Source organism: Pongo pygmaeus, chromosome 13, assembly GCF_028885625.2.
Source record: "Pongo pygmaeus isolate AG05252 chromosome 13, NHGRI_mPonPyg2-v2.0_pri, whole genome shotgun sequence".
NCBI classification, from domain to species: Eukaryota; Metazoa; Chordata; class Mammalia; order Primates; family Hominidae; genus Pongo; species Pongo pygmaeus.
In genome coordinates, this window is record NC_072386.2 from 117548356 (window position 1) to 117575731 (window position 27376).

Sequence of the window (27376 nt, forward strand, 5' to 3'; positions counted from 1 at the left end):
CTTGCCCAAGGTCATAAGTCAAGAGACCCCCTATGACAGGTCCCCAGAGCCCTGCTGCTAACCACTGCACCTTGCTGCCTTCAGCTGCCCTGCCAGGAGCAGCTCGGGTGCGTGGCAAGCGCCTGAAGAGATGCAGGAGGGAGGGTCTTGGAAGGGAGGGCTGGGCTGGGGGCAGGCCCCCCAGTGCTGGGAGTGTCGAGGGTCCTGGGCTGTCTCCCACCCGTTCGATTCCGGGAGCCCCTGAAACGCGCCCCACTGCACCGCCCTCCTCCCGCCAGCAGGGGGCGCCGAGGAGAGCGCGGGCTGAAGGCAGAGCCGACGCCGCTCCCCGGAGTCGGGACTCCGGGGTCCAGACCAAGGCTGCCGCTCGCCCGCGGCGAGGCTCTGGGACGACAACCGGGCGGGACTCAGGACTCCGGGCCCTGGCGAGAGGTCCGCCGCGTAGCACCGCCACCCCGGTCGGCCCCTGCCCGGAAGCGCGGGCGCCCAGGGGGCGGGGCCGGGAAGCGCTTCCGGGGGCGGGGGGCGCGGGCTGGGGCGGCAGCCGGAGCGGCGGGGACGGGCCTGGCGCCGGCGGCGGCGGAGGGGGCGCCGCGGGCGGGCGATGTGAGCGCGGCGCTCTGGGCAGGTGAGGCACGCTGGCCGGGGGCGGCGAGCAGCGGGCTAGGCGCGGGCGGGGCGGGCGGGGCGGGGGGCAGTCCCCGGGCCGCTGTCCGGCTCCCTCTGGGCGCGGCGGGGCGGGAGCCTCCGCGCCTGGTCAGTCCCGCGGGCAGGCGGCCGGCGCGGGCGGGAGCCGAGGCCGGGCGGGGTCCGGAGGCCCCGGGCACCTGCTGGGGTCAGGCGCGCGCCCCCGAGGGACCAACTGTGCTCGGTCCTGGAGTCCCGGTGCCGCTGGCCCGGCTGAGGGTCGCGTTCGGGCAGCTGCCCTGGGCTCCCAGCCTCAGCCCGGGGCGTTTCGGGATCCCCAGCTTCCGGGCCCCTAGCCCTGGGGGCGCTCCCTTTTGTACGGGGAGGGAGGGCAGATGGTTGAGTTCCCTGGAGAGCCGGCCGGGCCAGGGGTCGGCCCTTCGGGTGGCTGCCAGGGAGCCGCTGCCTCACGCCACCGCCTTCCTCCAGGTAAACAGGCGGCGGCGACGGGTTGCGCTTGGCCCCAGACGTCTCCATGGTCACTCGCGCTCAGTTGGTCCTGCCATTGCGGAGGGCTGGGCTGGGGCTGACCGGGGGTGTAAACAGTGCCCTTCTAGGCCAAGTGGCTGTGCTTTCAGGGCGGCACTCGTCTGGGAGTCTCTGTCTTGAGGCCTTCCGCAAGCCCCTTCCATGCTAGGACTCAGTTTCCCAATGTGATCATTGAGGGTTTCATTTAACTCTCTAAGAACCCTTCTGGCTCTGCCATTCCATGTATGTCTCAAATTGGAAGGGCCGTCCTTGATTCAAAATACTGGACAGTTTCGCTGAAGACTTTGTCAATGTGGACTTTTTAAGCCACTTACTGCATTTCGTTTCAGACAGGCTTTAAAATGATTTCAAGAAGCGTTTTCTAAACCTCACCTTAATCCTCATTCATCCCTTGCTTTTGTCCCTAGTAGTAGTTAATCACATTCCGCCGAGTTTTTGCATGCAGAATTTTTTGTTGTTTATATTTGCCCATTTTCTCTTTGTTCCCTAGTCCAGGCCCTCTTTGCTTCACATCTGGATTATTGCAACAGCTTCTTAGCTGGTAGCTGACTCCAGAGGTTCCCCCCTCCCCCATCCTTCCTTTATGCTAAAGCCAAACTTACTATAGGAAGTCAAAAAATAGTTGAGTGCTTGCTTGCTTATTAAATGGCAAGACGCTGTTCCATGTGGTGGGAAAGTAGTAGAAGGCACACTTACAGTCTCCAAGCAGCTTTACACAGGATGCTGAGACATTACTTATGAAAAGGTAATTTTGATGAGACAAGGCTGTGTGCTGTAGAATTAAGAAGGAGAGATGGAGGTCACTGTAGGCCGAGTGGTTAGGGAGGGTTTAGTGAGGGGGCGGGATTTGAGCCGGGTGTTAAAGGATGAGTAGCGTTCAGATAGGAAAAGAGGAATCAGGCCCAGTGATCCTATGGAGTTAGTGAATAGACCAGTCTCCTGGCAGAGAAGGTTCATATAGGAGGGAAGTAGGAGGAGAGGTGGGCCGCGGCTAGTTCCTCAACTCAAACACTAGGTCAAAGTTGAAACTACTGAAGGCATTGGTGAAGACGCTAGAGGCCAGGAGATCAGTTAAGAGGCCACGGCAGTTATACCACTGTTCAAAGCTGAGTAGTGGCCTCTTGCCTGCCACGGTGTGTCCAGCCACCGCCTACCCTGTCTTTTCAAGACTCTCCGTGGTTTCGCCCCACCCCACCTACCTGAACCTTATTCTCTGCTTCTCCAAGTCTGTCGCCTGCAGAACTGAGTTAGTTACGGCTTCTTGGGCTTTGCTTCCGTTGTTCCCTCTTCTGAAGCACTGGCCTCCTTTTTCTTTTCTGTGCAAATTCTCCATTTCACTTCCTTCAAGCCCCTGCTGCAGATATACTTCCTCCAGAGGGTGTTCCCTGACTTCCCTGCCCCCATGGCTTTGTGGCACTCGGATTCAGCACTTGTTCCTTGGCTGTTGAACTTGTTCTTGTCCCAACTGGAGTGGGAGTTTTTTTAAGGGCATTGTGTCTTAATACTCCTCTCAGAGCCCTTATAGTATCTAATACTGGGGCTGGACTTCTATAATAGGTACTCAAATACTTCCTGATTTTTGTTGGTAAACAACTTTTTGTTTTGTTTTGTAATTTGCCTTTTTTTTTTTTTTTAAGGAGAATCTGTTTTTATCAGCTTTCTGTGTCATATATAAGTGATATGTAATGCTACCATTCAAGGTGGATGTTTTCAGCTTGCTCTCTTAAGGTGCAGAAAGCACAAAACGAATCTTTGAAACTTTAAAACGTTTCCCTCTGATCATGGGAAAAGGTAAAAGTCATGTGATTCTTCATTCGGAGGCTATGGGGAAAGAACAGCCGCTTTGGAATCAGAGACCTGGGTTTGAATCCTAGCAAGTCTACTTACCAGCTCTGTGAAGTTGAGCAATTTATCTAATGCCTCTGAGCCTCCGTTTCTTATTTGCAGTGTGGAGGATAATAAAATCCAATGAACTGTAAACGAAAATGGAACGAAGTAGAAAAATGTGCAGCACCTAGTAACTGCTTAGTACATTTTCATTATTGTTATTGTCATTATTGGGTGTACATTGATCAAGGTGGAGAAATGATAAGCTGCCAAACTGTGTACCTACTGAGTTTTGGATTTCTGCACCTCTGTGTCCCCCCACTTTTGCCTTCCATTTGAAGCACTTGTCTAAAATGTCAGTACCATGAATCTAGTTACGTTTTATTCCCATTAATGTTCATGTTACTTTAGTTTAAATTCTGCTTAATGTTTTTCAAACTTCTTAATTGTGTCTATTTAATGTTTTGTAGCTGACAAACTGCTGAATTTAGCTTAGTGAAGGTCAACTGAATGCAGTTAAATTTCTAATGGTTATTTTCTGGTTGATGTTGATGGCAAGGAAAACCTCATGGAAGAATGCAAGTCAAGGTGAGCTTTTCTAATCCTTTTGTCATAAGAGGCAGGACTTAATGTATTTTCCAGGACCAGTGCCCCTGAAATGCTAGCCAGCAGTAAGCAGATAAGATGCTGTGCCTTACTATTTTTTAGTTATTTGCCTTAAGAAAGCTTATTCTTTTATCTGAAACAAATCCTCTCAATTAATGATTAAAACATGAAACATCTTTTTGCCTACTTCACTGACAGAAGTAAAAATAATGGACATTTTGCAAAGAAATGACTGCAAACCACTTGAAGTACAACATATTGTGACCCCTTAATCATCACAGTGTCAGACCCAGCCTGACTTTGTCTGTGTGGTGGAACATCCTTAAATGAGAATTCTCTTTCTACTCGGAGTTGATCAGTAAGAATCCAGCACCAATAAAAATCCTGCATCTCACCAGTATGCCTGGATTAAAATCTTACTCTTATAAGAGATAAGAGTTCTGAGTCTGAGACTGACAAATCTAGGTCCAAATCCTGGCTCAGCCAGTCATTAGCTGAGTGACCTTGGGTAAGTTTCTCAGCCTCTCTGAGTTTGCTTCCTCGTCTGTAGAATGGGGATAACTGCAGCCTCTTAGTGTCATCTAGAGCTTACTTACCATACTGTACACAGTAGGAGCCTACTGACTGTTAGTCCTTGTCATTGCTAGTAAAATTAAAGAGGCCATTCCTCTCCTGCTTGTAAAGCTCAGAAGAAGCTTCTGATGATGTTTTGCATTGACTAAAAGACAAATCGCACCCTCTTGGAATTAGTGTATCTGAGCAGACCTGGAGAATGTTAACGCCTTGGTAGGAAATGTAACAGTTTGGATAAAAATGTTCTTTCAGGCTCACATGAATTAATGCAGTAAGAACTCTAAACTTGTTTTCTTTTAAATTAGGATGAGTGCTTCATGAATATCCATCACAGAATGCCATTTTATTTATTTTTTTTTCTTGCATTGGGTTTCAGTAGCACCAGAATGTTTCACACAGCCCTGGTGTTATTTGACTGCTGCTTTCTAAAAGATTAGATTGTAGCTCATGACAGCTCAATTTTGGTTTTAATCTAGACCCAGGCAGAAATACCTAGAAAAGTTATTTTTATATAGTTGTTACTTCTGTTACCATGCCTTTTGTCTGCAGTGCTTCAATCTGTGGTCTTTTTAATGACTTTGTATGAAAATGAAAATTAGGGATCTTCAGGTTTCCAGTGACTGCCAGAGAAAGCCTAGTTTGAGCTGTGTCTCAGGTATCAGCAAATGACTGAAGCCGGCAGGTGCAAATCTGGGTTTGGAATCATGAGCATCTTGATTGAGAATAATGGGTACCTCCTGGTGCCTTAAACAACTTCCAAATTTGTAACTTTCCTTTCTTTTCTTGGAAGTGTAACTGGATATTTTTAAACAAAGTGTAGCATCTTGTGGAGCAAATTAGACTGTTTATGGGTTAGGTTGGAATAAGCCACCTTGCTAGATTTTGCTGTTGGCAGAGATGATCCCACATCTCTGGGGTCTCCAGAAGGAAAAGTTCAGAGCTGAGGGTGCGGCTGTAGTGGCAGTCCATGGATCTTGAGCCACCAGCTTGTTTTAGTTGACATGTACTGAGAGCCTCTCTGCCCCAGACACACTGCTGGGCTCTGGGCACGCAGTCCCTGCCCTCGGAGAGCTCACCACCAGGAGTGGAAGCTCAGCAGTGAGGAGTCTTACAGAATCAGCACATTTCTAATTGTTCAGCTTTTACATTTTTACTTTTGTTCTGGTTGTTGATATGTGGAGACAGTTCCAAGGCTTTATCCAAGAAAGTTGTAGAGGAGATTTTAAGGCCCAGGTGGGTGTTTTGTCCAGATGACATCTGAGAGTCCCTTCTTATTTTTAGGCTCTCTGCAGAATGGGTCAGCAGTGTGAGAGGATGTCATTAGTTTTCCATTGTTTCCTTTCCTCACAGCTTAACAGAATATGTGGTGCAGAATTTTACTTAAAGATACTAGCCAATGGGGCCGGGCGCAGTAGCTCATTCCTGTAATCCCAGCACTTTGGGAGGCTGAGGCAGGCGGATCCCTTGAGGCCAGGAGTTCGAGACCAGACTGGTCAACATGGTAAAACCCTGTCTCTACTAAAAACACAAAAATTAGCTGAACGTGGTGGCACATGCCTGTAATCCCAGCTACTCAGGAGGCTGAGGCATGAGAATCACTTGAACCTGGGTGGCGGAGGTTACAGTGAGCAGAGATCGCACCACTGCACTCCAGCCTGTGCACGGAGCAAGACTGTCTCAAAACAAAACAAAAACAAAACTAGTCAGTGGAAAGGCTTGAGGAGAGGGCTAGGTGAGGATGTTACCCCTTTCATCAGGTGCTGTGTTTCCATTCCTCTTTTCTAGGAGCAAACACCCTTTCTATTCTCAGCCTTCTCTTTTTTTTTTTCCCTCCCTGAGTAACCTCATTTTACCAAAACGATCCTCAGTCAGTACATGGTCACTCCCAAATCAGTATCTTCGGGTCTAATATTTCTCTCTAGCTCCAGCCCCGTATTTCCCACGGCCCCGTATTTCCCACGACCCCGTGAAAAACCTGAGCCCAGCTTGTCCTGGCTGAGCTACGTGGCCTCCGAGTAGACACCATGCCTCAGTCTCCAGGTGCTGCCGCCAGAATTCTGTTTGAGTTCTCTGAGTATTCAAGGCCCTCCACCTTCCGACTGCGGCCTTCTCCTTCCATGGCCTTCCCTGTCCCTGAGCTGGGGCCACTGCATGCTGCCTGCTCTACCCCAGACGCTGTCTGTTTGCACTCCCCTGTGCCCTGTTCCTGCTTTTCCTTCTGTCTGGAGTGTTCTTTTTTTTCCCTTTGAAATGCAAGGCCCTGTTCAAAAATATCTTCCTCCATGAAGTTTTCCTTTGTTCTATTTTGATTTTTTAAAAATCTTTTTGGTCAAAAGTAATCAGCCTTGTATTGTTCCTTGTAGTTCTTTGTTTCTGCCTCTATAACTGTCTGCTTGATGTAATAATTATCCATTTGCAGCCCATCTTTCTCCTCTAGATTCCTTGGTTTAAAAAATTATATATTTGTAGGTACTAACCTACATGTCTTAAAAAAAAAAACTTGTAGTGAGAATGATACAGTTATGTGATTTTTTAAATGCAAAGGTATAAAATAAAGTCTGTTTCCCTTCCCTCTCCTTAGTCCTTCCCCACAGTGACCACCATTAATAGTACCACATGGTTCCTTCCAAAATGGATACCGCAAGCAACATAATATAATTCCTTTACAAAATGTACATGAAGGGAATGACATATATGCATACATATTAGTCTACATCTTGCTGTTTTTGGCTAAATCTTAGCACTCCTTCCATATCAAAGCATACAGATCTACCCACTCTTCTTAATAGCTGCGTAGTATTTCATTGTTGATTATATTTTTTGAAACCAGTTTCCTTTGGGGGTTCTTTTTTTTTTTTTTTTTTTTGCTATAGCAAAGAAAAATTCTTAGTGGTCATTCTCATATGTCTCTCCTACACTTTTGTAGGTCCTATATATTAGTAGGCTTAATTCCACCCCGTTATTTGTGGACCAAAAGGTAAATGCCTTTTACATTTTGATAGATATTACCAAATTATTCATTCCTCAGGACTATACTTGCCAGCTCTTTCAAACTGTGTGCAAGGCTGATGGGTTAAAAATGGTATCTCATTATTTTTTCTTTTTGTATTTCAAACGTCTTTAATCAGAAGTAAATTTTAGCATCTTTGCTTCTTTTTTTGTCGTTTTTCTTTTTTTTTTTTTTTTGAGCTGTTTGTATCCTTTGCCCATTCTCCCATAGGGGTTTTTTTGTGTATGTCACCTAATTTGATTTATAAATTAAGGAATTTGGAAAGTAGTTCTTTGTCAAATATGCATATATTTTTCCTCAGTATATCATTTATCTTTTGGCTTTTGGGGAAAAGGGGTATTTTTTTTTTGTCATATACTTTTATGTTGTCGAATGTATTTGTCTTTGCCTCTGTGGCGTCTGAGATTTATGTCATGCTTGGAAAGGCCTTTATGTCAGTATTATAAATAAATTCACCCATGTTTTCTTTCTTTTTTTTTTTTTTTTGGTGATAAGTCTTTTTAAAATATTGGCATAGGAATAGAATGGCATTAAATGGAAAGTAATAAGATCCTCCATACATTCCTTGGTGCTTTATAAGAAATTGGTTAACATGTGACACCTTTGAAAATTCAAAGGAGCTGTGTTTGCCATTGGTGGGCCATGGTATTTTATGTGACCCTCTAATGTTACATATAAGGGCAGTTATTGCCTTTTTGCCTCTTTTACTAACTCAGTGAGGGTGGGGAGCTGAATGGAAGAGCAGGGGCTTGAGTTACTGGTTTCTGTTCACCCTTCTCAGCTTCAGCCGTGAATGTGACATGATGGTCGCTTGCTTTTCCTGTCTTTGTCGAGTGGCTTTTTGTTCTTAAGCCCCTTTGGGTAAAATGCGTTAACCTGGATTGGGGGGTGTCTCTCCCTTGTGTGTTGTTGCAGAGCAGCCTCTTGCTGTCCTGATGCATGGGCGCAGTGATGGATTCTGTAGCTTTTTTGAGTGGGATCTTGCGAAGATGTCAAGCAGCATTACTTACCAAGCCTGTCGTCATATGGTCTCGCATCAGACCTTAATTTTCTTTTCAGCGCATCCATGCCTGCTTATTTCCAGAGCCCCCGCTTTGGCTTTGGACTTTAGGTCTGTGGGAGGAGTGTCCCAGGATGGCTCGTGCGGTCATTTCCAGGCAGTGCCGCTCTCCCTGTGGCTTGTACCCACAGTGCCTCACTGTGTGAGTGGCCTCCTGCTCTGGTTGCCCAGCCGGCCATCACTCCGCAGCGTGTGTTCATTTCTCCCAAAGCTGCTTGCCTTCAGCTGTGCTCACCTTTGCAGTGTGGCTTCCGTGTCTGCCGTCCTCTGGTGCTTTCAGACTTGGCTTCGTCACTGCTTGGTCAGTCCTGGAGGGCCCCTCACAGTTTGCTGTTGCTTTCAGGGCGCCGGTCTCAATGCTGCTTTGAATTCTGTTGAACTTGGGCTGAACCATGTGTCTTCTTGGCAGCATCTGCTCTCTGTGACTTTCACCTTCAAACACCAAAAGGACCGGTTTACTTGAGCCCTAGATCTGTGGTTTCTGATTAATTGAGGCTTTCGCATGTAAAGATAGCTTTTTATTTAAAGCAAGTAGAGTGAGCCAGGGTCCGGGGCTCTGAGGAGGAAAGGGGGATCAAAGCTGTGAATATGAAGGGCATGATACACGGTGGCTGCGGGGCCCACCTGGAACATTTTTCTCCTCATAACCCTTCTGCCAGTGATTCTGGTCTAGAAAAGAGGGAGATTTTGCTCCACAAAGAGGGTGCTTCACTAAACTCCTACAGCTGAAATTGCTTGGTCACAGCGAATATGCAGATGTAATCTTGATGGATATTACTAAAATGCTCTCATTTGCCCTTCTCTATTCTGGGCAGCAATAGGGAGGATGTTTGCCCACCCCCACCCCCCGCCCCATCTCCATCCCTTTCCTTGACACTGTCCTAGGGCAGGAATGTAACACAGGGCAAGCTCGCTAGGAATAAGGGGTTGTTGTATAGGGGCCTAGATGCGCACACTTCAGAAGGGTCCTGGGAAAGTCAGCTGCTTGGATCCTTGGTTTCCTCATCTTTAAAATGGGAGCAATAGTACCTGCCTTAAGGGGCAGGTTGGGAGGATTCAGAGACATACTGCATCCTAAGCCTTATTTACGACATGCCTGGCATGTATCACACATTCAATAAAAGCTGGTCACGGATGGTGATGGTGGTGGAGTGACTCTACCAAGTAAAGGGGGAAGGCTGAGGGGTGTGGCAGCAGGGGCAGTCATCCCCTTTTACAGTAGCCCAGGCTGGTGTGGGGGCAGGTGGGTGCCTGGAAGTAGGAGAATGTCGGTCCTGCCCACATCAGAGGTTATCCTTCCCAGAAGCTACCTGGGAGACCAGTGGTGGCCTTGTGTGGTCACAGCAGAGGCTGTGTGTGAGGTGAAAGCTATTCCACAGGTGTGAAATTATTCTCTTTCTTTTTAAGAAAGTAAGAATTCGAAAGTAAGAAATTAAAGAAATTGAAAGAGCAGAAAGATTGTCTTTCCATTGATTGAATGAACAGAAGAGACCTGTGAAGAAGTTGAGGAGGTGACAATTTTGAACTTACCAAAAAACCATTTCAACAAAGTTCTATACGTGTGTATTTTTTAAAAGAAGTATTTCATATTCTTTTTCCAGAGTGTAGTTTTTACAAACAAAAACAAAATTTTTGTTAAAATACGTATTGATACTGAAAATAAATCCAGCTTGTATGTGCTTGTTTTTTAAATTAAAATAATAGCAGTGTAAATGTCTAATTTGGGTGTGGTTTTTTTGCCTAGAATAATGTGACAGAAACACCTATGATTAATCTCCTGAATTAAAGAGTTCTGGTTCTGATGGTTTCAGTGAGTGGAATAATCAAATTCATTATTGTTTTCTGAGGCAGCTGCAAACTTAATCTAAATGAAAAACTAATATAAATCACTACTCTGCATTATCAAAAATGAATTCCATTCCCATCTCTCTCTGAGTGGGGAGGAATCTGCATTAAGCCTCTATCAAACTGCAAGACTGGGACTTGTATTCATCTTTGAATTCCCTTTGGTTTTCTGTATGTAAGAGATTGATATTGAGTGAATATTTCCTATAAATGTAGGAAAAATAATTTAAATTCCCAGTCAGTGTGCCATTTAGTGATTGCAATTAAATCTAATACTTGCAGCGCATGACAAAAGGCTAATTTCCTTAATTTGCGAAGAGCTCTGACAAATCAATAAAAAAGGCAAATAAGGGCAAAGGATATGAGTAGGCAGTTCAAAGACAAACTTAGACAAATTGCCATTAAACATGAGAAAAGATATCAACCTCATTTATAATTAAACAAATGCAGCCGGGCGCAGTGGCTCATGCCTGTAATCCCAGCACTTTGGGAGGCCGAGGTGGGTGGATCACCTGAGGTCGGGAGTTCAAGAACAGCCTGGCCAACATGGCGAAATCCTGTCTCTACTAAAAATACAAAAATTAGCCAAGCGTGGTGGCTTACACCTGTGGTCTGAGCTACTAGGGAGGCTGAGGCAGGAGAATCGCTTGAGCCTGGGAGGCAGAGGTTGCCTTGAGTGGAGGTTGCACCATTGCACTCCAGCCTGGGCCACAGAGCGAGACTCTGTCTCAAAAAAAAAAAAAAAAGCAGCGCATCAAAACAATGAGGTACATCTTTCACCTATCAGTTTGGCTGAAAAAGTGAAAAGGTTCCATACCCATTGCTGGCAGCTATGGGGAAGGAGGCCCTTCCCTGTGAACAGATAATTGCTGCTACCTCTTAGAGGGTAATTTGGCATTATCAACTGAAATGAAAAATTTACCACAATTCTGCTAGAAGTTGAGGCTACAGATTTACTTACCTAAGAAAGCCAAGATGTAACTGAGGGGTGTGTGTGTGGAGTGGGGGTGACAGTCTGTGTTTGTAATGGCTATCTTAGTATCAACTGGGAACTGGTTAAGTACGTTGTGATATAGCCATCCATGGAATACTATGAAGTTAGACAAAAATAGGTCAGTGTGTATGTGCTGCTATGGAAAGATTTTTTTTCTTTTTTTTTTTTTTTTTTGAGACGGAGTCTCGCTCTGTCGCCAGGCTGGAGGGCAGTGGTGTGATCTCAGCTCACTGCAACCTCCGCCTCCCAGGTTCAAGCAATTCTTCCTCAGCCTCCCGAGTAGCTGGAATTACAGGTGCGTGCCACCACACCCAGCTAATTTTTGTATTTTTAGTAATCTTGATCTCTTGACCACGTGATCCACCCACCTCGGCCTCCCAAAGTGCTGAGATTATAGGTGGAAAGATTTTAAGGTATATTAAATAAATCTCTTTAAAGTAGGGTACAGAACAGTTTATGCTGATAGATGTTGAAAATTTTCTCTGAAAGAATACCCCAAAACTCCCGCCAGTGATTATCTTTGGGAAGAGGGGCTGGGGGAAAGTTTTATTATTTCTGTTCTATGATCTGAAGTTCTACCATATGCATATATTTTATTTTAAAGATAAAATTAATTAAAAATTGGCCGGGTGCAGTGGCTAATGTCTGTAATTCCAGGACTTCGGGATGCTGAGGTGGGAGGATCCCTTGAGGCCAAGAATTTGAGACCAGCCTGGGCAACATAGTGAGACCCTGTCTCTACAAATTTTTTTTTTTTTTTTTTGAGATGGAGATTCGCTCTTGTTGCCCAGGCTGGAGTGCAATGGCACGATCTCAGCTCACTGCAACCTCCGCCTCCTGGGTTCAAGCAATACTCAGCCTCCCGAGTAGCTGGGATTACAGACGCCCGCCACCATGCCCGCCTAATTTTTTTTTGTATTTTTAGTAGAGACGGGGTTTTGCCGTGTTGTCCAGGCTGGTCTCAACCTCCCGACCTGAGGTGCTCCGCCCTCCTCAGCCTCCCAGAGTGCTGGGATTACAGGCGTGAGCCACCGCGCCCGACCTACAAAAAATTTTTTTAAAAGCTGGGCATGGTGATGCGTGCCTATAGTCTATAGGGAGCTATAGCTATAGGGAGGATAGGGAGCCCAAGCTATAGGGAGGATAGCTTGGGCCTAGGAGGTTGAGGCTGCAGTGATCCAAGATTGTGCCACTGTACTCCAGCCTGGGTGACAGAGTGAGATCCTGTCTCTAAGAAAAAAAAGTAATTCAAAATTGATCTAACTTAGGTGTAGGCCCACTGACATTCCACGCAAGGGAGAAAATCAAGAGCTTCAAGAAACCAGTGAGTAGCCCATGTTGTAAAGCTGCCAGTACAGAGGGATAGAGGATCACATTTGAACTTGAATTGTGCCTACCTAAGAGGCTCTGACCTCCTCTATCCTGGGATCACTGGACCTGATAAATCCACACATGGAGTGTAGAACTTGTGATCGATGATGAGTTTCTCTTCCTTTAGTCTGGTCATATGGCTCAGACTGAAATTAACTGTAAGTTCACTATGTGCCAGTCATTTAGAAGCTTCTTGTTCAAGAGTGTGGCTTGTTAGCAGCTCTAGGGGGGAATCTTTGAATCTCATTGTCACTGTGGAAAGGAAGTGTTAATGTAAGGGAGAGGAGAGCAAAGCACTTCCTTTCTCATATTGCAGAAAAATGGAATCCCACTCTTAGGTGTTAATCATGGCATTCCATTTTTCTCAGTGATTATCTTTCAAGTGTAGTTCTCCACCTTTCTTCTGAGACGTAGATAAGAAAAAAACCACACAGGAGGAGGAAGCCTCATTGGGAAGCCGCTTTCAGTTGTACATTCTATTTCAGAAATGCTCTGTTGCACTCCTTTCTGTACTGGTTTTTGCCCTGCAGTCTACACCTTTAAAAAGCCTGAACCCACCTTCCTTTTGTCCTTGCATTCCAAAAGTCACTATTTACACACCCTGTGTCATGAGAATGCTATGATGAGTAGGTAACATTTGCCTATTTGTTAGGTGCCAGCTGAGTTGCATTTTTATAAGTTTTGCCAATTTGAGAAAGAAGTATTTTGTCTCATGTTTATGCATTTATTTATTTTTGAGACAGTGTCTCACTCTATCACCCAGGCTGGAGGGTAGTGGCACAATCTCAGCTCATTGTAACCTTGGCCTTCAGTACTCGAGCCATGCTCCCACCTCAGCCCCCCAAGTACCTGGGACTACAGGTGCTCACCATCTTGCCCGACTAATTTTTGTATTTTTAGTAGAGACAGGGTTTCACCATGTTGGCCAGGCTGGTCTCGAACTCCTGACCTCAAGTGATACGCCTAACTCGGCCTCCCAAAGTGCTGGGATTACAGGCATGAACCACTGTGCCTGGCCTCATATTGATGTTCGTTTACTGATGAAGTTAAGCATTTTTTTTTTCTTTTCTTTTTTTGAGACGGAGTCTTGCTGTGTCGCCCAGGCTGGAGTGCAATGGCGTGATCTTGACTCACTGCAACCTCCGCCTCCCGGGTTCAAGCGATTCTCCTGCCTCAGCCTCCCGAGTAGCTGGAATTACAGGCTCCCGCCGCCATGCCCAGCTGATTTTTGTATTTTTCGTAGAGACAGGGTTGCACCAGGTTGGTCAGGCTGTTCTCGAACTCCTGACCTCAGGTGATTTCACCCACCTCAGCCTCCCAAAGTGCTGAGATTACAGGTGTGAGCCACTGTGCCCGGCCTAAGCATTTCATTTTTTCTCTACATGTAAAGGCGATTTTTATTTCTTTTTAAAAGCCTCTGTTCATACATAGTCACGTTTTTCAGTTGTTACATTTGGCTTTTATTGATTTGTGAGAGACTCTGCTGTGTATGTTCTTTTTTTTGAGACGGAATCTTGCTGTCTTCTAGGCTGGAATGCAGTGGCGCGATCTTGGCTCACTGCAAGCTCTGTCCTCCAGGTTCACGCCATTCTCCTGCCTCAGTCTCCTGAGTAGCTGGGACTACAGGCACCCGCCACCACGCCCGGCTAATTTTTTTTTTTTTTTTTTTGGTATTTTTAGTAGCGACGGGGTTTCACTGTGTTCGCCACGATGGTCTCAATGTCCTAACCTGGTGATCTGCCCAACTCGGCCTCCCAAAGTGCTGGGATTACATGCGTGAGCCACCGCGCCCGGCCTCTGCTGTGTGTGTTCTAAGTATTTTTTATTGTTTTCTACCTCGGTGTTTTGTTTTGTTTTGTTTTGTTTTGTTTTTTGCTAAAAAGCATTTTTTAGATATATAAAAGTTGTATTTCTTCTGTAGTTAAACCTACGTTTCTTCTGGTATCTTTGTGTGCTTAGAAAAACCTCTAGAGGTTATTTTGGAGTATGCTGTGAAGAAGGATCTAAATTTATTATTAATTCAAATTCTCTAAGCAGCATCTGTTTCAGTAATTCTCCCCTTTTTACTTACTTGAAATGGCCCATGAGGCCATCTCAGTCTGATTTCTACCTTGAAAACCTCACGTGGCTTCTGTCCTACCCCTTGCGCCTTGTTCCAGCTGTGCACACACTTCCAGCACGTCCTTCCTCCCCAACCCTTTGTACGTGTGATTCCTTCTGTCTGGACAGTTTCCCGCAGCACCCCGATACCCACATGTTATCTGACTAACCTTTAGTTGTCCTTTAGTTCTTATTTAAAATAGCAGTTGTTCACGTAGGCTTCTCTGACCACTCCCCCATCATGAAAGATCTCATAGCTTTTATCATGATTTATGATGAGAGAATTAAAACTCTGATGGATCCCTAGTGCCTGACACTTAATACATACTTAGCCGTTGAATTATAGCCCAGTCATACATTTTGACATCTATAAGTTTGGTTGTATTTGTCTATTTCTAAAATTTCTTTAGTATTCTAAATTTGCACTATCCAGTTTGGTGGCCACTGACCACATGCGACTATTGAACGCATGGAATGTGGTTAGTCCAAACCGAGCCGTGCTGTGTGTAAAATACACATCAGATTTCAGAGACTTAGTGTGAAAAGAATGTAAAATGTCTCAACTTTCTGATATTGATTACATGCTGCAGTGAGGTATTGGGTTATATAAAATATTACTACAATTTATTTAACCTTTAAAAAATGTAACTACTAGAAAGCATTAAATTACACATGCAGTGTCTTATATTTATGTTGGACCACAATGTTCTAGATGAATTTTAAAATCATTTTTTCAGGTTTCTAAGAAAAGATTTCATCAGGCTATGTTATATTTATAAATTAATTTTGGGGGAGAGTGTCTCTCTTTACGGTATTGAATCATCCTGCCAGAAACATGTTCTCTCTCTCTTCATTTATACAGGCTTTTGTCCATATTAAAATGAGTTGTATTTTTCTTGTTGACCCTGTTTTTTGCTTATCTTCCTCCACCCCTAGGTATTTTCTGGTTCCTGTTGCTATATTGTTGGTTGCACCTTATTGTCATTATCTTACCTGTTTTTTATGTATAATTTTTTGAAACCCTCTACTTAGTAGATGCTGATTCTGACATTTTCCAAGTGATTCTCTTGGGTTTTCTATGTAAATAATCTGCATATTATATCTGCATGTAATAGTAATTTTGTCTCCTTTTTAATGGCTACTTGCCTTAATGTTGCTTTGGCTAGAAGTTCTAAAATAATGTTAAGTGAGAGTCGTGATGGCAGATAACCTTGTATGTCTTCCCAGGCATTGATGGGAATGACTGTACTAAAGTTTTACCAAAGTGTGCTCAAGGGAACACTCATTCTTGGGAATATTAATATGTCTACCTTGAGAGAACAGTTCCACCATTAAATGAGTTTGCGAACTGCTGAGTTAAGCAGGATTCTTGTCCGCAGGACTTTTCTGATGGGATATTGTGCTAATGTGTGTTTTAATCCCTAGGAGGTGAGGATATTGGGGCTAGCTGTTGGGCTTGCGTTCTACTAAATGCATTTTGGGAAATGCAGACATCATGTTTCTTTTTTTTTTTTTTCCTTCCTTCCTTCCCCCCTTCCCTCCTTCCCCCGTTCCCCCCTTTCCCCCTTCCCCGCTTTCCCCCTTCCCTCCTTCCCCTTCCTTCCTTCCTTCTTTTCCCTGTTAAGTATACCAACATATGCAGTGTTTCCTTTTTAAGGATGATGTTGCTATTGGTTTGTAGTAGATACACTTTACTGTATTAAGAAAGTATTGTTCTGTTTCTAGCCTATTGAGTATTTTTGCCTTACTCTGAAAGGGCATTTAACTTTTTTTCACGTGCATTTTTGACATAGTATTGATTTGGTCATATGGGTTTTCTCCTGTACTTATTGATGTTGCAAATTATATTCGTCTATTTCTGAACATGTAGACATCCTTATATTTGTGAAACAGCTGTTCTTGGTCATAATATATTATTTTAATAGGTTGTATTTGCTAGCATTTCTGTTAGGACTTTAAAATCTATTTATTTAGATGAAGTAGACAGTTTTCTTCTTTCTGCTATTTGTCATCTTCTGGTATCAGATTTGTGCCATATGAACTGAGATGCTTTAAATGTTTTTACATGCATCTAGAACAGTGTGAACGGCCTGAAGATCATTTGTGCCTTGGCACTTCTGTTTCTTATTTAGTTCTGCCAATTTATGTTATCCTAAAAATATGTTCATTTCATACAGATTTCAAATTGATTTCAATCATAAATCTAGGATAAATAAGGGCACAGTATTCCTCTTCGACTAAAATGTTTTAACTCAAATTTTGATGTGATAAAAAAAAATTCGGACATGATCTAGGCACATTTAACTGATCCTTTCCTGTGAGAGTTTTAGATTTAGTTGCACGTTGTCTTGTCTTGAAATTTAAAAATTCTGTCTGTGATTATGTGCTGTTTTTCTGTATTGGTTATTTTCCTACTGTCTTTGGGCATCATTTGTTTTTCCTTTTCTGACCTCCTGAGCTCAGTCATTTCACTTGTTTTTAGTATTTATTGTTTAATGATAAAAACTCTTAAGGCACTGACTTTTCCTGTTACAGCTTTTCGTTGTTTTTTTTTTTTTTTCAAAACTCCCAACATTTCATTTTGAAAAACTTCAAACAGAAAAGGTGAGAAAATTTCACAATAAGTGCCCAGATATCCACCACGTAGACTCTACAATTGTTAACATTTTACTGTGTTTGCTTTATCACATATCTGTCCATCTCTTTTTTGGAGATACATTCTCAAGTAAGTTGAAGACATGAGTAAACTTCACTCCTAAACCCAGATTTTACGTGTTTTCTCATTGTCTAAGTAGTTTTATTCCATTTAGATTTTTTTCTGATCTATTACTTAGGAGGTGTTTACATTTCTGTTGGTCAGGTTTTAAAATATAATTGTTAGATCTGGTTTTGTTGTGTTTCCGTCAGAGGATGGAGCTGGGGCTATATATACTTAAGTAGTTCTGAGCAGTCTGGTGCTGCAGATTTTAGGCCACAGGAAGGAAACCTGTTGTAGGTGTGCCGCAGCTGTGAGCGCTAGTAGAAGGTGATTCCTTTTGATGTGTCCATCACCCTTTCACTCTTGCTGTCTAAAATAACTACTGTTTAAAAACACTGTCTTGGCAGAGCGCGGTGGCTCACGCCTGTTATCTCAGCACTTTGAGAGGCCATGGCAGGCAGATCACTTGAGGTCAGGAGTTCGAGACCAGCCTGGCCAACATGGTGAAACCCCATCTCTACTGAAAATACAAAAACTAGTTGGGTGTGGTGGTGCACGCCTGTAGTCCAGCTACTCAGGAGGCTGAGGCAGGAGAATCGCTTGAACCCAGGAGGCAGATGTTGCAGTGAGCCAAGATCATGCCATTGCACTCCGGACGACAGAGCAAGACTCCATCTGTAAAAATAAAATAAAAATAAATAAAGTAAAATATTGTCTAAAATAACTCTTCACTGGTCGGGTGTGGCAGCTCACACTTGCAATCCTAGCACTTTGGGAAGCTGAGGCGGGAGGATCACGAGCTCAGGAGTTCAAGACCAGCCTGGGCAACATAATGAGACCTCATCTCTAATAAAAAATAGTAATAATAGGCCGGTGTGGTGACTCTTGCCTGTAATCCCAGCACTTTGGGAGGCCGAGGGGAGCAGATCACCTGAAGTCAGGAGTTCGAGACCAGCCTGGACAACATGGTGAAATCCCGTCTCTTCTAAAAATACAAAAATTAACTGGGCATGGTAGCGCATGCCTGTAATCCCAGCTATTCAGGAGGCTGAGGCATGAGAATTGGTTGAACCTAGGAGGCAGAGGTTTCAGTGAGCCGAGATCACGCCGCTGCACTCCAGCCTGTGCGACAGAGCAAGATTCTGTCTCCAAAAAAAAAAAAAAAGTAATAATAACTCTTCACTGAAGGAGACTGAGCATAGTAAGTCTCAGCCGAAGCAACCCAACCCAAAAGAGATATAAAGGTGTACAGAGCTGAAGAGCAAACACACAAATCAAGACAATAATACTGAAAAGGGTTTAGCTCCATTTATTGTATCCAGTGTGCTACAGAGTTGAAAAATACCAATCAGAAAGACACAAGTAAGGCAGAACATGTTTAGACGAATTTAGTTTTGTTTTTGTTTTTTTTTTTTTTTTTTGAGAAGGAGTCTCACTCTGTCCCCTAGGCTGGGGTGCAGTGGTGTGCTCTCGGCTCACTGCAACCTCCGCCTTCTGAGGTCAAGCGATTCCCCTGCTGCAGCCTCCCAAGTAGCTGGAATTACAGGTGCACACCACACCAGGCTAATTTTTGTCTTTTTGGTACAGATGGGGTTTTACCATGTTGGCCAGGTTGGTTTCAAACTCCTGACCTCAAGTGATCCGCCTGCCTCGGCCTCCCAAAGTGCTGGGATTATAGGTGTAAGCCACTGCGCCTGGCCTGAATTTAGTTATTTTTCACAAAGTACTTCAAACCCTCAAAAGTACTTGAAATGGGGAAATATTTTTCCTAAAAGGAGACCAATTTCTCAGTCAGAGCCAAAATAGTTCTACTATGTGTAAAATATTTTACTTTTGATCAAGATGAATATTAGGCAATTATGACACTAGGCTAATTGATCATTAGTTTATTTGGCTTTAGGTGAATTAACCAAAACATGAAAGACTAAAACACTGGGAAGAATGCTTCAGGTAGATTTTAGGAGGTATGATAGCCACAATGGTATTGTCATTGTAAGCTTGTGTTTATGCCACTTGTACTTAGTGAGGAGTCATTGGTGAATGATGCAAACTCTCTCTCTCCGCAGAGTACGCTTCATGTCAGTAGAAATGGACAGCAGCAGTTTTATTCAGTTTGATGTGCCCGAGTACAGCAGCACCGTTCTGAGCCAGCTAAACGAACTCCGCCTGCAGGGGAAACTATGTGACATCATTGTACACATTCAGGGTCAGCCATTCCGAGCCCACAAAGCAGTCCTTGCTGCCAGCTCCCCATATTTCCGGGACCATTCAGCGTTAAGTACCATGAGTGGCTTGTCAATATCAGTGATTAAAAATCCCAATGTGTTTGAGCAGTTGCTTTCTTTTTGTTACACTGGAAGAATGTCCTTGCAGCTGAAGGATGTTGTCAGTTTTCTGACTGCAGCCAGCTTTCTTCAGATGCAGTGTGTCATTGACAAGTGCACGCAGATCCTAGAGAGCATCCATTCCAAAATCAGCGTTGGAGATGTTGACTCTGTTACCGTCGGTGCTGAAGAGAATCCCGAGAGTCGAAACGGAGTGAAAGACAGCAGCTTCTTTGCCAACCCAGTGGAGATCTCTCCTCCATATTGCTCTCAGGGACGGCAGCCCACCGCAAGCAGTGACCTCCGGATGGAGACGACCCCCAGCAAAGCTTTGCGCAGCCGCTTACAGGAGGAGGGGCACTCAGACCGCGGGAGCAGTGGGAGCGTTTCTGAATATGAGATTCAGATAGAGGGAGACCATGAGCAAGGAGACCTATTGGTGAGGGAGAGCCAGATCACCGAGGTGAAAGTGAAGATGGAGAAGTCCGACCGGCCCAGCTGTTCCGACAGCTCCTCCCTGGGTGACGATGGGTACCACACTGAGATGGTTGATGGGGAACAAGTTGTGGCAGTGAATGTGGGCTCCTATGGTTCTGTGCTCCAGCACGCATACTCCTATTCCCAAGCAGCCTCACAGCCAACCAACGTATCAGAAGCTTTTGGAAGTTTGAGTAATTCCAGCCCATCCAGGTCCATGCTGAGCTGTTTCCGAGGAGGGCGTGCCCGCCAGAAGCGGGCTTTGTCTGTCCACCTGCATAGTGACCTGCAGGGCCTGGTGCAGGGCTCTGACAGTGAAGCCATGATGAACAACCCCGGGTATGAGAGCAGTCCCCGGGAGAGGAGTGCGAGAGGGCATTGGTACCCGTACAATGAGAGGTTGATCTGTATTTACTGTGGAAAGTCCTTCAACCAGAAAGGAAGCCTTGACAGGCACATGCGACTCCATATGGGAATCACCCCCTTTGTGTGCAAGTTCTGTGGGAAGAAGTACACACGGAAGGACCAACTGGAGTACCACATCCGGGGCCATACAGATGATAAACCATTCCGCTGTGAGATCTGCGGGAAGTGCTTTCCATTCCAAGGTACCCTCAACCAGCACCTGCGGAAAAACCACCCAGGCGTTGCTGAAGTCAGGAGTCGCATTGAGTCCCCCGAGAGAACAGATGTGTACGTGGAACAGAAACTAGAAAATGACGCATCAGCCTCAGAGATGGGCCTAGATTCCCGGATGGAAATTCACACAGTGTCTGATGCTCCTGATTAAGATGGTAAAGAAGTGCACCCAAACAAAGCACATTAATCAATGCATATTTGTGATTTGCTTTGTTGTAATCTTTGGTTTTCCCAACCATCTGGAAATCTCTTGGTCTCTTGGCAGTTTTTCTAAAGTTTCTGGATGGAACACTTCGTTGTGTTTATCCTTTCCCCTGCTCTCCCTCCCCGAAGGAGCTCAAAGCATGAAGGGCAACGCATCCAGGGAAAACACAGGCTGACAGTATTCCTCTTTGGCTGAACTCTTAATCCAAAATCTGCCAGTGATTTAGCTATGCCAACTGGTTGACCCTCCATTCTCTGCCAAGAGGCATACTCTCTCTCATTGTGAGCGCTGGCAGCAGCGCCCTTCCACGGAGGGAGATTAGGATGCCGTCAGCTGATACAAATGGGTAACCTTTTCTAATTTAAAATTCCTTTTAGGGGGTAGTTAGACAATTTATATATATATATAATAAAACTATTATTATATATATAGTATATATACATTCTCAAATTTGATTTTATTCTGGTTGAGGTGAATGTAAGAGGAATATATAATTTAATACAATGTGAACAGGGCTTCTGAGTCTGTCTCATCCCTACCTAATATGTTAGGGTTTTGCCCCTTCATTTCCCTTACAAAAGAATGTTAGTAGGTTTATATTAATCATTGTGTCCAAAAGCAAGCAAAGCAAATCACAGTGTTCACAGCTCTGCTTCATAACAAATACATAAACCAAATGCCATAAAATTTCTTCAACTCTAGTTGGAAACCGTTTGGAATTTTTGTTAGTTGTCCAGCAGGTAAGCTGGATGACCTGTGGTGCTGACCTTTTTACATAGTGTAGTGTTATATTAGCCAACCCCAAAGGAGCAGTGGTTTTCAAGGTTTTTACTGGCCTACAAATCTACCTTCATTCCGTACTGTAGAAACATACATACCAGGTAACTAGATCGAATCACTCTCTATCATGAGTTAGTACTCACTCGCACTTAAGGAAAGGGATTTGTAGTTCTGTCTACAAAATTCTCCAAGCAGTGTTGTGGTTTGTTTTTGTTTTTGGTTTTTTTCTTTCTCTTTTCAAACAGCCAGTTCAGGTGCACAGCAACTTTTTCTACATGCAGTTCCCAGGGAAACTGCAGAACTTAGAATTTGTACTTTTTGTAAAGCTATACTTTATGGGAATTGCAAGCAATATATCTATCTTAGTATTGTGTGTGCTAATGAGAGCCTCAGTGGCTCCCCCACTCTCTCAGTGTTTCCTGCTTAAAGAACCAACAGTTTAAAAGCCCTCTAAGATACTCTGCGTGTCACCAAATCTGTGTGTCACCATTTTTTGGTCATGTGGTGCTATTTTTGTTAAGTGTCTTTTTAGGTCAGTATAGTTGTAGAAAATGTGAAATCTGATGGTAATAATGAATTATAATTGTTATCCTCTCTTGAGTTCATTGCTTGAAAAGAGACCTCAAAAGCATGTGCTGGCAAACACGTTACCGTATGAAAAGATACCTGAGTACTATTTGAATAATGTTTTATTAGTACTTTCGGAAATGTCTTCAGTTCTGTATTGTGTTCACATACACAAACAGGCTTTACAAGATTGCTTCGGTACTGTAAACTCTGGCAGAGAGTGATTTTGTAGGCGGTTTGGTGGTGAGTCTGTGCTGCAGGCTGCCTGTGGGATGTCAGCCTTCTGGTATCTGCCTGAGAACCTGGGCTCTGAGACGCACAACCAGTGCACCTCCATAGGAGAACAGTGCAGCCACCTAAAAGAAAAACGAACGAAGGACCAACCTCAGAGGCTAGAAGTTAAAGGAATACAGAATTAGATGTTTGCTGGTTTTCTGTGCTTTTTTGGCTCCTAAAATACCAATGGTGGATTTGTTTTTGTTTTTGTTTTTTGTTTTGAGAAAAAAAAAAGTCATTCAAGCCCTTTGTGTGTAATAGCCCCCAGGGGTGGCAGCTGTGCAGTCGCATCTCTTTAGCACACAGGATCTGTTCACGTGTGAACTGCTGCGCTACACATCAGTGTTAACTCCCTACAGATTACACTCTAATCCCGCTGCTCCCGAGGAGCAGCTTTGCTAAATCGGGTATATAGTATATGCCTTTTTCCTCGTCAAACTGCCTAAGTAGGGGTTCGTTCTCTCCCTGAAGCACTTGTTCAACTCCTGTTAAAGCCGCGTGCCTCAAGGGGAGGCTGGACCCCAAGTGTTTACCCACTTAAATATGTTCTGGGGTTTCAGGTAAATGTTTGTGGTTTTTTTTTTTCCTTACATGAATAAATTTGGTTTTGATTTTTTTTAATTGAATGCAAAAAATTTGTGTTGTGATACAAATTAAATTTGTGACAAGAAATGCCCAAATCCAAGGACATAAGAGGTGAAGCTCAGGGAAGGAACCTCCTTTTCACTCAGGCTTGGGGCCTTCAGCAAGGTCTCCAGAGCATTCCGTGGTATGAGAGACAGTGAGGAGGGAGGGCACCTGGCGCGGGCACCTCCAGCGTCCTGGCTCTTGGCATGTCCGTCTTAACCTTATTTACATGGAGTTCTTTGTATTTGTGAATCTGTTTAACTGGTTTGAGTTTACCAAAGAGTGACTTATCCAAAATTGTCTTTGACAAAAATATCCATTGCTTTGATTGTACAGTTCAGGTTCAAACATTGTAATGGGACTGTTAAGGGGCAGAAAATTGATTGAGTTTCTCTCTAAGAATCATGATTCCACATTTTGCAAGTTCCACTTGCTCCCATTCGTGTTGCTAACACTTTACCCTTTCCACTGCTCGCAGTGTTAAGAATGAATTCTCAAGCCATAACACAGTACTGTAAAGTTCCGCAGGGCTTCGAGGGAGGCAGCGCGTAGGCCAGCACGGAGCTGTGTAGCCTCTCTGAGCGTTCGCACTGTCATGCTTCCCAGGGGTGTGACTGGTGAGAGATTAACTCCATTCAGATTGGGCAGCAGCAATTAATTGTGCCTTGCCGCATGAGGATGTGTCAGGAGGATTAACATGACCACAGAACCGAAACATTCTCTCCCTGAAGTTCACTTCACGTCTCCGCAGACGAAGTACGCTGTGTAACTCCTTAGAGCAACTCTTTTTGGAAAGCAAAGTCCCTATTTCTGTACAGTTTTAGGTTAGGTGTTTCATTTATAACAGATGCAGAAATCAATTAAGATAAAGTGATATGTGAAGAAATCTTTTACAGTAAAATATATCCTGAATTCATATAGGCTTGTTCATAATTGAGTCTCTTCTTGAGCTACCTTTTCAATATTAGACAATGTGAAGACAGTGACAGCGTCCTTTTCTAGAGATATTTAGCCTGTTATTACAAACTGTGAAGACAAAGAATTTTATACTTTTACTAATGTTTGTGGTTTTAAACAGTTATTTTCATTCTAATCAGTTCTCTACCCTCTAATTTCTACTAAAGCTGTAAATACATTTAGAAATTATATTTGTAAATACAGTATATGGAGACAAGTTAATTTTTTGGTCAGTGGAAAAAGCCTCCCAACCAATTGGCCCTGCCTTGGCAGTTGTGTTTTTTGTTGTTGTTGTTTTTTAGTTTAGTTTTTTTTTTTTTTAAACAGCAGAAAGGATACTGTCGGTTCACTGTTGAGCAGAATATACTGTAGAACGAAAATGATAATTTTTAAATCTTCCAGAGCATGAGTAAATGTCTTTTCTAATGATAGCAAATATAACCAACTCTTTGTTTTTCCCTTAGCCCGGACCATATAGGCCTGCATATTTTGTGTGTGGTTTTGTTTTTATTTTCGTTCTTACAGCCTAGACCCTAGGAAGAATTTGCAGGAACACAAAACAAGGGCTGGGGGGAAAATCATCTACGTGAATGAGCTTTACTTTAAAGAGATCAATGTATTTTATTTTATCAACTTTTTCTCTTAGTTACTGTGATTTTTGTTGTTGTTGTCCTCGTTATTGTTAAATTCTGTAATGGTTTCCTGTGAAGCCTCCACTGAAAGGGACTCAAATATGCAACACCTAAACTATTTTCCAAGGGCACATGCCCCTTGAATGGTGCTTCTAGACTGGTCAGGGTTATTTATTAAATTTTATATATGAAAGTATTGGGGAATTATGTAAATTCTTTATATGAAACTATCTAGTTCATAAATCATAGATTTCATATTACTCAGTGCAACTGAACTAAAAGTTCAGAAAAGTCATTCACATTGTTCCAAATTTGTAATGGTTGTCACATGTCACATGCATCTTTTTCAGTAAGTGCCAGAGTGTTCCCACTGTTTCTGCCCAGTGCTTGACTTCTCGGCCCAGAAGAGAACCTGCTTTCTCTGGTTTCCTTCCTGGATCTGGCACAGACAGGGCTATTGTAGTTCTTGATCAAGTCCTGGAGTCAGCCTTGCCTGGCTCTCCTTGTAGCAGATTCAGTCCACAGACCTCTTGCTGCCCCTCAGTGACAAGTATGCTGTGAATTCAACCTTTGGACTTGCTGCCCAAGCCTTTGGTTGCTGCCCTGACTATTGTAAGAGGTAAACTTACCTGGTTTGTTTGAGAATGACCATTTTCCTAATGTGAAAACCATCTCTCTCACCACTTTTATTAGTAGGGCTAACATTTTTTTCCGTTATAAATGGTTGAGCAATTTGAATGACTTAACACAGTGTCATTATCTTGCAATATAAACTGGTAACCTCACAACTCCACACTTCATCACCATATGAAGTAAATGAAGCTAGCTAAGCGGATGCTGTATCAACTAGTAACTTGCCATTAAGGATTATTTTATAGCATGAATTTAAGACTATTTATTCAAATGATATTTTACTCTTGTATTCACTTTGTTTTAGATTTGTGACATGAATATTTCAGTGCTGCTTAATTTTGTTCTGAATTCTTGTTTCTTGCTTGTAAATGGCTTTTTTATGGTATAAATAAAGTCAATGGACATTGCTGTTTGTAAATAAAAATGCTGCTAGAGCAAATGTGCTTTGGTCTCCCTCTGCGTGGCCCCCCTGAGCTTCGGTGAGTGTCACTGGCTCTGACAAACATCTGCAGTGTCAGTTTCTGTAATCACTGTTTTTGAAAGGTGAGGGTTTCCTAAGAAGCTCTTGTGCCACTATTGTGCTTGAAAAGGAGAGAAAGAAGTGAGTGTATTTCTGACCTCTTGTGTGGCAACTGCATTATCGGCCTCGGTCTGCACCCAGGCACCCCCAGAATGAATCGCTGGTGAATCCCTGCCCCTCGTGCCTGCAGAGAATATCTCTTGCTCAGTTGTCCACAAAGTGTAGGGTTGTACAGGCTCTTCTGTCTCCACTCAGCCAGTTAACTCCCCCTCCTCCTCCAGGTTCCAGCCCTGGGGCCCCTCTTGCCGCCAGCAGCCCTCCAGGTCAGGCCCCTCTAACATAGCATTTGTTGAACTGTGTTCCTGCTCTTTGGAGCCCCTATTTCAGTTTGTAATTGGGTATTCATTAGCAAGATGATTCAGTTAGTATTTCTCCCTCTAACCTGGAGGCTCCCTGACAGCAGGGAGAAAACTCTTTTCTCTCCCTCGAGTATCCTTAGCACAGGACCTGGCACCACAGTAGGCACTCGGCAGTGTTTGTTGAGTGAATGGGCTAATGCGTGTCTCCCAAAGGGTCGCACAAGGCAGTGTGGCTGGGATGCAGGCAAGATTGACCTCAGCTCCTGTGGGTCTGCGAGGTGACCTGCTCCTTACCCGTAAGTAAGGGCTGCTGTTAAAGCACATTCTCACCAGGCCTCATCTAGGGTGAGATGGGCAGTGAGATGGTGCACAGCAGGAAAGGTACGTACAGGAACCAGCCTCACCTGCTAGCTGGGGGCCCGGGGATTCCCGAGGGAGGCAAGGGAATGATGGAGAAAGTGCATGGGTTGGCATAACTGAAGGTCTGGCTGTCATCCCTGCCTTTGTGACTTTTAGCAAGCCACTTGCCTTCGTTAGCCCCAGTTTGACTCTGGTGACTCTGAAATGTGAGGCAGTGGCTTCTGATGAATTTGCTTACTCCCTAAGGCCGGAAAAGTAGCCCCACATCAAGAAACGGGCGAGCTTCTTCTCCAGCAGGGTTCGAGGAATAGCCCAAGGGGGTGGGGTCCTGGAAAGAGGAGCATCAACTGAGGCCAACGCACTGAGTCGGAGCAGATGTTGTGTAGACCACACTGAACTGCATTGCTGGCAAAGGCCATTGGCAGCCGTTGGCTCATCTTTCATTTGTCCTGATGTCAGACCTATCTTTACTCTGGTTTCTTCCAATTATAATTCATACAATTGTTGGCCAAGCCTGGGTGGCTTCAGGGATGTTTGTGAATATTATAATGTCATAGCACAACCACTAATCCGCAATTGTCTGCTAGTCTTCACCTCTGTTTCCTGGACTATTTCCCTCAAGCTCCTCAATCCTCAGTGGCTGTTTTTTTGTTTTTTTTTTTTTCCTGAGACAGGGTCTTGCTCTGTCACCCGGGCTGGAGTGCAGTAGTGCGGTCACAGCTCTCTGCAGCCTCCACCTCCGGGGCTCAAGCAATCCTTC

The 27376-nt window shown here is 44.1% G+C and overlaps 1 protein-coding gene across 6 annotated transcripts; it reads left to right on the forward strand.

Annotated features, from left to right (window-relative positions):
• The first annotated feature begins 499 nt into the window (after positions 1-499).
• On the forward strand, positions 500-25816 carry ZBTB34 (zinc finger and BTB domain containing 34). 6 transcript variants are annotated; one of them, XM_054502263.2, is made up of 4 exons: positions 889-1116; positions 3474-3591; positions 9660-9811; positions 19327-25816. In XM_054502263.2, the coding sequence occupies exon 4, from the start codon at positions 19337-19339 to the stop codon at positions 20849-20851; it is 1515 nt and encodes a 504-aa protein (XP_054358238.1). In that variant the 5' UTR covers positions 889-1116; positions 3474-3591; positions 9660-9811; positions 19327-19336; the 3' UTR covers positions 20852-25816. The 6 variants fall into 6 exon arrangements, with proteins under 6 accessions (XP_054358239.1, XP_054358236.1, XP_054358234.1 ...); XM_063649936.1 differs by having other exon boundaries at positions 9664-9811; XM_054502261.2 differs by lacking the exons at positions 889-1116; positions 9660-9811 and adding an exon at positions 531-628.
• The last annotated feature ends 1560 nt before the right edge of the window (positions 25817-27376 follow it).

Excerpts from the sequence above, each read along its gene's own strand:
- ZBTB34 (XM_054502261.2), top strand. The coding sequence starts at position 3,572 with ATGGAAGAATGCAAGTCAAG. Across the intron at positions 3,592-19,326 it reads ATGGAAGAATGCAAGTCAAG|AGTACGCTTCATGTCAGTAG; the intron begins GTGAGCTTTTCT and ends CTCTCTCCGCAG.